The sequence below is a fragment of the Drosophila eugracilis genome, unplaced genomic scaffold, assembly GCF_018153835.1.
Source record: "Drosophila eugracilis isolate 14026-0451.02 unplaced genomic scaffold, ASM1815383v1 contig_2088, whole genome shotgun sequence".
NCBI lineage: Eukaryota > Metazoa > Arthropoda > Insecta > Diptera > Drosophilidae > Drosophila > Drosophila eugracilis.
The window spans coordinates 2,189,287-2,199,955 of NW_024572964.1; the positions used below are offsets into that span (position 1 = coordinate 2,189,287).

Consider the following 10,669-nt stretch of genomic DNA (forward strand, 5'->3'; position numbering starts at 1 on the left):
TTAATAATTTTAATTATTGTTCTTTGTTTTATAAAGGTACATTAAAAAATATTACAAAAGCCTCTTTAATAAAGATTTAAGAATATAAATCCAGAAATTCCCCAAAAGATATTTGAGTACGTTATCATTAATTGAACATCCAAAAGCTTATATCAAACTTACTATCTTAAATTCATTCACATTAATTGCTTTTGATGCATATATTTAGTTGGCACACGTACTAAACTATTTATAGTTGTAATCTCACGAAAGTAAACACCTTTAAATAAATATCTATATCCGTGTCTGCACCTGTACATATATATTGTATATATAGGCATTTGTTTATCAATTGAAAAACTTAAAGTGTGTCATTAACGGTATGTAGATATAGGTTGAAGACTCTCAAGACAGCTGATCGGAAGAATTGCGCGAGGTAAACAAGAACGGAAATCAGCTGACGGATCTCTCTTTATATTATCCTCTGCTACCTTTGCTTCTGATTTCTCTCATAAGCTTCGGGTTAAGATCTTCGGGAAATGAACTTCGGGTTTTTAGTATAAGAGAATACAGAGACCGTACTCTCTCACACCTTGCACTCGCCATCGTCAAGGAATGTAAACAAACGCTGGGTAGACGAACTCTTATACGGTTTATATATAGTATCGGTATATGTATATGTATATGTATATGTATAGGTATATAATTAGACTCATATTTCGGCTGTGTTCATCAATTAAGATTTAAGCGATGAAACATAAGTTGACACATCAGATATATCTGTGTTTGCGTTGGAAACTTTTCAAAACTTTTGAAGGTGGATTTTATTTTTGATTTTTGAACATTTTAATGGTGACACATGTGCATGTATATCAGAAAAACAATAATTAAAGATAATGTGTTTGAATATGTTTCTAAATTCCCCTTTGATTTCTTATATCTTATATCTGCTGATTCAAGGTAGATTAATCGAGAGATATAAAACAGATTTTCTGGATTATGATCCAAATGAAATAAACGAATGTTGGCCGTATTTCAATCTATATTTGTATATTTGAATTAGTCCATTTCTGAACATCTTTTCCTGTTTATTTTACAAATATATAAAACAGATTTCGACGGCGATTTTGGCACCGATAATTTATTTTTTTAAGGTATACGTTTTTGGAACATTTTAGTCTGTCAAGGTGCATTCTTTTATTTTTATTTTATGATACCTACGTTTATATGATATTTAATATTTCCAAAAAGAAAAAACAGATGTTCTCGCCAAGGACATACAAACATTTTGCTCAAATTACTAAAATAAACTGCAACCAAATGTTTTAGCTCTCATTTTATGATATCAATATATAATATTATATAACGAATTCAGAGAAATTTTATTCCTGTTTACAAAAACCAAAGTTTACACAGGTGCAATCAGGTGAAATATGGCGCCCAAATGTAAATGTTATGGTCAAAAAACTTGAATTCTCTTAAAAGAAATCAATCTAGTTTTGATTACAAATTACACTTTAGAACCATCCTAATATTGAAGTTACGTTACACAGAAATCTGATTAGGTTTATGGTCTAAACATAAGGATTTGATAGCCGTTGACGCATTTAAATCTTTATTTTTGAAGTGGAGAAGTTATGAAAAAATCACCACCAGAATATGTTAATAAGTTTAGGAGGCCTTGTATAATCGGTACGATAAATTATTTGAAAGTATTTTGCTCATCTTATTCCTGTTACAAACTTTGTTAGAGTTAGAAAATATATGACTTTATCCTACAATCCTTTAGTTTTTCTAAAGTGACAGAAGAACATTACTTCAATTTTAATGAACGTGGAATCGTTAAAAAAAACTAAATATTTCTCTATTCATAAAGATTTCAGATTATTTTTATGTGTAAAATTCCCATTTCTGTGATTTTCTAATTTGATTTAAAACAAAAAGCATTTAATGATTTCAAGGCCATTTTAGTGAAGCAGCAAGCAGGACGATGAATAGCTTTTTTCTGGATCCTTTGGCCAACCAGCGGAAATTGCTTGGGGACGATGGGGATTCTAAATCCACGGTGTGAATCCCACCGAGCCTCGCAAACTTCCCCTGTGATTGGCCGCCCTTCAGGCAGGGACATTCAAGGACGCAGGTGACGAACACAAGGACGAAATGAAGGACTGACCTTGCCGCTGGGTGGTGACTTGGCTGCGCTGGACATGCTGCTCGGTGCGGCTAATCCTTTGCTGCTGGTGCTGCTCCTGGCTAGAGTGCGAGTACTCCTGGGTGGAGTATTGCTGCTGCACCTGCTGTTGCTGCTGCTGCTGCTGGTTTTGCTGTTGGTACGGGTTCGGATTTTGTCGTTGCATTTTGATGCGTTATATATCACTATATATCATTTAAAATGACAACCAAATCGCTGCAGAATGAACTGCACTGTAGAATTGAACACCTCGCGATCACTCTTTCTTTGATTTGCTTCTTCACTTGATATACTTCTATATATATTTATCTCTCTTTGGTCGCTTCTTTAAATTGCTGAAATAAAAATAATAATTTTGAAGGGATTTTCATTTTGAGTGGCAAGAACAGAAATCGACGACACTCGGGTTATTAATCACTGCGATTTTGGCCAACATTTATTTTCGTTTCGTGGTTTTTGTATCTTTGATTTACTTTTATGTTTGCCTGTCACACATTTTGTTTAATGGCTTTCAATTTTCGTTTCTCGATATGCGAGTAGATATAAATCAGGCGAGATCACAGATCTCTTCGCGTGACGTTCATATCAGCCATCCTTCTTCATATTCATTTTCATATTCTTTGCCTGTGAGGCTTTCCAACTATTTTTAGCCACGAGAATATTTCACTGCGACACACAGATACGCACACACACACTCTCTTCACACATACACATACAGAAGCACAGTAGCACAGTCGGTGGTAGCTTCTTATTTTTCACGGGGCTATTAATAAACATTTTTCTGGTTTCTCCTATAGGAAAACCTTGCATTGGCCCAATGATCTATGTAAAAGAATTTTCACAACTTTTGTGGAATTATCTTGGCTGTTCCAGCGGGTAATCCTTGCCAGGATCAGCCAGGATAATGCACATTCATACACATGGCAGGAGCGTATATACGAGATCGTTTGATATGTGCAGGTTCGACTATATATATAGATCGCTTGATATCTGTTTGCACACGATTTCACAGTCCATTCGTTGAATTGGGTGCGGACCCACGAAGTGGAGCCACCGAAGCACCGATCCGATACGATCCGAATGGGAATCGGAATCCGAAACGAAGCACCCGATCGGATGGTATTTTTAGATATTTAGCGCACTGAAAAATTCTTTCGGCATTTTTCTCGAAGTGGTTTCGTAACCAGAGAAAATTTTCATGAACACTTTTTTTCAATCACTATTCCTTCAGGATTTTCCTTATTTTTTACACTTCAGACTGATCCTTACTCGAAATTGCGTTATCCTTTCGACGTTCTATATATATTTGCGTGTGTGCGGGACTCTAAGCGAACGAAATGGCTGCGAACGTATACATATATCTGTACCGTATGGTGCGTTTAGATATAGATATATGTATATTCTTTTAAAAAATATCTATTTTCAAACTGTTTCAAGTCATAATCCCCGAGACTGAAACCAAGACGTCGATCGTTAGTGAGGTGCGAGCGAAGAATGACAAAATCTCGCGGAGAATGCGATCAAGTAGCTGTGCCTGCCCAGCCGAACGCCGCCCGAGTCCACACGATCTCTGAAGATCTCCCGCCGAGAGAGAGGTGGAGAGCTCGGCTGGTGAAGATCTTGCTCCACATGAGATATTTTTGCATTTTCCTCGGGACACGTCTTGTGGTTGTTGTTGTGGGAAAAACTGTGAGAGTGGTGGATACCCTACACATCACGGTGGGGCATATAAGTTGTTGTAAGAATTCAATTTATTATAAAGGATCGAGGAGCTTAGAAAGCTAAGTTTTATCCATAATCTTTTTTTTACTTTGTCCGTTAAAAATTAGATCCAGACTTTTGTATTTAGTTAATATTATAGTTTAATGTTAATATCTAGGTTTATCTTAATTTCACTACAACTCCATATCGGCCCAACTTAAATTGGTTGTCAGACATTTGCCCCAGGAGACTCGGTAATTTGCCTTGGATCGCCACGGAGAGCGAGATATCTCCTGGGAGTCTTGGTAGTCTCCCGCAGCTTTTCTCTGGCTCTCTCGTTGGGATTTCAAAAAGTGTTCGGGTTTTGAGTAAGTTGGCTAAAAATATATGGCGATTTATTTTTGACACGTATTTTTCAACATTGTGTGCACGAAAAAGAACAGATAGAAGCCATCCCATAGAAATTCTAGATACTGTTAGAATCAAATGCATACACACGGCACAGATCCGTATCTATTGATTCCAGCCAGATAGCCGTTCCTTATGGTGGCCTCTTTAGCAAGAATCGGACAAGGATATATCCGTCAGAGTTGATCTTGAACAAATAAATAAGAAACCAGTTGCAAGAGAATCTTGGAATTATTCTTTGCATAATCTAATTAAAGGCTTAGGGGGATTTGGTTATGCCTTCGGGTTTCTTTTTCACATTTTCCACATAATTTATTTTGTTTGTCTAAAATTAAAACCACATAGATGTACGAGTATAGATATGTATGAGATTTGGCTCGTCCGCCCGTTTGATACATATAACTTGATTATTCATTTAGTGTCTTAATCATCAGCACAGAGATGTGGTTTTAGTGGCCAATTGGCAAAAATGTCGCAACTTTCTATTTCTTTTTAGCCATTTCAGAAAAGCTCAAAAACAAATTGCACCTAAAACGACAGCTAGCTAAGACCTTTTATGGCGAGGAGTTGCCCCAAGGCAGCCACTATATGGCTGTATACGGCAACCTGGTTTGCAATGGTCATGCAATATTGTTTTTTATTGTGCACAAATTAATTGTTAACATGGCTGTGCTAGTAGTGCCAGCAGTAGTAACAGCCACTCAGTAACAGAATCATTAAATTACAAACTCGGCGAAGTTGATTCTAGGCAGCCAGGCGCAGCGACGGCAAAGTTTCGACTGTCACCGACTAGATACAAATGTATCTACAACCATTAGAGTGCCTCTGGCAGAGATAAGCCAAGAAAGAGGCAAGCTTTCTTCTGGCTAAAAGATCCACCAAAACAACAACAGGAGCAACAGTTAGCCGGTTCTGCAAGGCAGATTGCAAAGACAGTTTACGCTTGTTGTTAGCGATGCGCTACGAGTATGAATATTAATACAGTGAAAACAATTATGCAACTTCATGGTCGATTTAATGTTATTTATGATCCATTTTGAATTAATTCGAAATATTATATCTCTACATCTCGTTAAAGAATTTAAAGGAAAAGCAATATCTATTGACCTTATAATTCCCAAGTCTGAAAAGAAAATGGTTTTGTTATATTCCACAGAATTATGTAATAAAAATTGTTTTTACTCTGAAAGATCTGCAGATCATTCCGCCTTGTCCTTATATCTAGTTTTTCCAAGTGCACAACTTTTCCAAGCAACCATCCGCTTGACAGCTGTCCGTAAGATTAACAGCACTTATCTATCTGGCCAGGCTGAGGCAGTATCTGTATCTTATCGGAGATGCTTTGTGCAAAAATATTCGCCCAATTATGTCACGGCCCGAGAATGTGCCAACAAACACAACACGTATACAAGAAAACATTTCACTTGTCTTTTAATTAGTATTATTAATGGTTTAGTACATATAATAAGGCAACTGTTGTTTTAGTTCATTTTAGTTTTGCTCAAAAATTAGTTTGGCTTCTCTCTTGGCCCAGCTCTCGAACTCGGGCGATGCATTCAATTTACTGCAAACAAGAAAAAGAATTCGAGTTCAATTAACGATCGTACAAGAGACAAGATCGACAGGATGGAACAGATGCTGGATGAGTTGACACTTGAGCGTTGGAAGCAGGCAACATGCAACATGCAGCAGGCAGCGAGAATGATGGATATAGAATCTTTGGATTATATGCTTGTGAACTGAACGCCACCTCCCAAGCCGCTCAGCTCTGGCGACCCCAAGCCAAGCCAATCCCATCTTAAAGTTATAAATACACTATGCTTGTTTTTTTTATTGTCTTTTTCACCCAGATGTAATGAGTCGCGTAAGCAGATCTGCATTGCCAGAGTCTCGTTTTGGCATCGAATTTCGCGACCATTGCAGCCAGTCTCAATCTCCATCAGAATCTGAATCCCAAGTCCCAGTCCCGGTCTTGGTGCCCCCCATTCAGCAAAACCATAAAACCGAAACGGAACGTCGACAACAACGATGTTGCGGCGACTGCGCCCCAAGAGCACTGCATGCCAAGCGGCAATTTAGGTATAAAATGTCCAAATGTGGTCGAGGTAATCCCTCGGAGGGGTACTACAGCTACTATAATATCATGATAGAGTTTTTTCACTTTGAAATCTAATTTCTGTTTGATATGATTTATGATTCCGGATTCTTAGTTTTATTTGTTTCTTAGGATTTATTTTAACAAACACGAAAGAGTATCCCTAATTCGACTCTATAGATACCCCCTTCCCCTTAGCCTTTTCATATCAATTGTTTATACAATTAGCCACACGAGTCGCAGTCAAAGTCTCCACCTCCCAGCGCCACTGTCGAACCTCCCTTTCTGGTAAATGAAAGTTGCAATGTGGTGCAGAGCAGAGCGGTGGCTGTAATCTATATTTAGTGATTTTACATGCGGTACCTCAAAGATATTCGAAATATGTGTGTATGGATTGCGTGACATGGCGAATGGATGCGAGATTGAGAGATCGAGACTGCCCATTTTGTAGTTAGCAATTTTCCAGATCGCTCTGCGATCACAATGCAGCATTTAGCCAATGATTAATTATGGATTTAATATGGAAACAACATTAAGCTGAAAATGCAATTAAAATGGTTGGTTTTTGTTTACCTGTTTGTTCACGTAGCTGCGGCTCCTGGCTGAAATCCGAAATGGACACGGTCTTTGTGCTGACATAGCTGATGGACTCTATTGTGGTTTCCCACTTCTGGAATGTATTGATAGTGTCGCTGCGCAGAGCTCGGCTTGACTGGGAATGATTTGTGTTCCTCAATGGTGTCGAGGAGCGCAGTGACATGGTCGATGTGGCCGAACCCAGGGAAGAACTGGCCGGTGAACTGGTCGACGTGGAGGAGAACGAGGCTGATTTGCGCAAAGGCGTTTTATTGACGCCATTATCCAGGGGCTGTTCCGTGGCCTCCGGCGCCGGTTCCTCTTCGGTTATTAGCAAGCAATCCGTTTGCGTGCCTTGATCTGCAGGAAGGTACACGGAAAGAAATATATTTGTAAATAAGTACGAAAATATATTTCAAAGTAGAGAAAAAAGTTGAAATTCTTCATCATTTTTGGAAGTATTTCTATATCAATTCTTAATGGAATACTTTTTATTATATATTTCTTACAGTGTTGTAGATAGTTTTGTGGAATTAGAAACGCGGAAATGATTGGAATCTTTGATTTTTATGGCTGCACTGCTGCGTTTTTATATTCCTGCTCAATTAGCTGAAAACAATTAAGTTCTAGCGCCTTTCTGGCAATTAGCGGAATTCGTGTTTATGCTAAAACTTGGCCCCGATTTTCATCAGAACAGAAATCGCTGCACATCTTCAACACACCAACTTGTCTATTGTCTGCGTTTGTTCGCTGTTTTGTTTGCTAATTTACAGCGTGCGTATAAATAAATAAGTTGCCAAGATTCTTTTCGCCCCGCGAGAGTGACTGACTTGGCCAGGGTCATCAACGCGTGGCGGCACGGATGCTTCGTATCCCATTCCCAAAACCATTCCTCAGTTGAGGCTGCCTGTCATCGGGGATTATGCAACAGAATCCGCGGCTCTTTCAAGGCGCCAGTCCCTCAGTTTGTTGCGCCCAATTAAATTAAATCTATGCATATAGACATTCAAATATTTTCATGTTTGCACAAATGTTGGGCGAACTGAAGTGCTAAATGCTTCTAGCCAACATCTGCGCAGTTCTGGGCCAATTCCTTAAGTTTTCGAACTGCCGCTGGTTTATTACACTTTTTCAGCTGGCCGTGTGGGTGTGAGGAAAACAATTTTACGAGCCTCCCAACTACTTTATAGTATCCGATTCGAATGCCTTTGGCTCTTATCCAGTTTATAAACATATATTTTTGGTTAATTTAGCTATAGATTGTCGCCGCAGCCCAGAAAATCTCACTGAAACCAAAGCGGAAATAGTCTTATTTAAATTTATATGTGGCAAGTGCGCCGCCGGCCATAGAAAATTATCTGCCAGAAAATATTAATTATATAAAACAAATATCTATACATTTTCGCGAAACGACGTAGTTCGGCTAAGGATCTTTTAGTATAGGTCATTAGGTCTCGTATGATCTTAAGAGTCCTAAATTATTCTGCATTTATCAAAAGTGCGACCACGCCTTTGCCGTGTTGACCAATCTAAAATAATATCATAATAAAGCACTCAACTGGATCCCCCATCTAATGGATCACCAAGTTGTTTCCTCATCCACAGCTTTCTGAGCCAAACAAAGAAAATCTAAGAAAATATGAACGAAAATTTGAAGTGGCAAGGAAAAACTGTGTGTGGTTTGTGACTTGTTGCGCTGAGTTCATTTGCTATTTTAAGAAAATTACCCAATTAATTTAGAAAAACACAGAGAGCAGGAAAAAACCATAATGTTTGTATATCTGCGGAAAGACTCATCACCAAAAAATGTAGATGGGACACTTTGGTGGTCAAATTGTGGCACATATTTTGGCATTTGCTGCCGCTGAAAATCCAGGCAGTTTAAAAACGTATCCACGAAGGCCTTAATGTTTGCCTTTGGGTATTGGAATCTGGTGAAATAACATTTACCATTTCGCTCTGGCAAAACACAGATATTGTGTTTGCTCTAAAGCGAGTGAAATTTTGCGAATGTGCCAAATAAAAAAAGATTTTCAGCGAAAGAAAAAAGAGAAATATACTACACAGGCCGGACACGGGCCGAATATTTCTGTTTCGCATTGAAGAACGCCACACGCGAAATGTTTTTCATATTTCTACAACGAATTAAATTCTGACATAGTTTCATATTTTAAATATACTCGTATACATCTGACAGGGTTTTATCGGTGCGGGAAGCAATTTTATGAATCATTAAGGTGCAATATCTGGCCATATGTTCGCATTCAAAATCCGTTCTCAATGAAATTACCACGCCATTATATTTTCGCAAACGATGCACTAAGCACTGGCCATGATGCTGCAAATGACTCAGAGTGCTTGCATTTGGCCTGCGAGTAGGATCTGATTTGTTTCTTGGACCGCTGCCTAATGACTCGAACACTTTGGCCAGGCACACTAAGCACACAATTAGAATTGGCAGATTGGCATGCGAGGACCTTGAACCGCCCAACAACACCCACCATTACCATTCGACCACTCTCTACCACCCACCCACTGGGGACTAATCATCGACAGAAGTGTGTCATATGTCCCAAAGTAGGCGGTGAATTTGGGTTTGGCAGCGAGGTTGCTCATAGCTGTGTTAAAGACAATCTAGAACATTAGTTCTAGGATATTATCTTCCCTTAAAAATTTAATGTTAAAAACATTACATTATTCTGAATAAAACACTGGATAATATTTTAGCCAATTTGATAGATATTTAACTTGGCTATTTCTACCGAAAGTTTTGGCTACCTAATCTTCTAGTAGTTGGCAGCACTGCCGGTGTTTTGGGTTCGGTGTCAGTGTCAAGGACTCTCTAAGGCCTACATACTGGGCCTCATTGCCTTGACAGCCGAGAGTGTTTATGTCTGGCCCGTCCGAGTTTCCTCGCTGGCCCCTTTGCTTCATGAAATTTTTCGCATTTTCGCGTTTTACTCGCGGGCTGATTCTTGGCAAGCGATCGCGACAAAAAGAAACTGCCAAGACCTCTCAGATAAATAAACACTGCCGAAAGTCAAATAAATCATTTATGAGCAGCAGAACGAAACTTAGTCGGTCCGTCAGCCGCCCACCCACAACATTTTATTCCACACAAATCCAAACATTTGTTTAGCTGTTTTTGCTCGCGTTTTTTGAATCATCTTCTGACCCGATTTTGAAAGTAGTTTTTGGCCTAGTTAAAATATTTATACGGCAATGAGTAATGGAAAGCGAATGATGAAAATTAATTAGTGGACTAAGTGCTTATGATGAATGGGAACTTAAAGTTCTGTAATTCATTCAGAAACTATATTTAAGAAATGAATGGATAATTAATGGGGAAGGGAGATCAAAGGATAAAGAAAACTAATATCAAAATTAATCTGGAAAATTCTGCTCAAAAGATCTGAGAGATCAATAATAATGTAAACACATCTAGTAAACAGCGAGAATAATAAATCATTTTCCATAAGGTTTTATTTTAAAATTCATTTCGAATATTTTTCAGAATTCTGAGATCAGCCAGCCATTAAATGGCGCCATCTAACGTCTGAATAGCTGAAAAGCTTTTTCGAAATGATCGTCTGTAGCTTTTTCGAACATTATCCCAGATCTGCTACCTAGAGAGCGCCACCACTAAAGCTTTTCACGATCATCCGCAAAAGGAAAAGCTGGAAAAGCCTTTGTATGTAATATAAACCAAACTTTTCTCC

The 10,669-nt window shown here is 38.5% G+C and overlaps 1 protein-coding gene across 5 annotated transcripts in view; it reads right to left on the reverse strand.

The window, feature by feature from the left end:
• LOC108113606 (titin) overlaps window positions 1–3,657 on the reverse strand; it is an 81,231-nt gene extending 77,574 nt beyond the window's left edge. For all 5 annotated transcript variants that reach the window (XM_041817930.1, XM_041817927.1, XM_041817926.1 and 2 more), the window contains exons 1-2: window positions 3,440–3,657; window positions 2,153–2,505 (exon numbers count right to left, since the gene is read on the reverse strand). In XM_041817930.1, the coding sequence (XP_041673864.1) occupies window positions 2,153–2,336 (184 nt within the window). In that variant the 5' untranslated portion in view covers window positions 2,337–2,505; window positions 3,440–3,657. The remainder of the gene's footprint in view (window positions 1–2,152; window positions 2,506–3,439) is intronic.
• Between the last annotated feature and the right edge of the window lie 7,012 nt (window positions 3,658–10,669).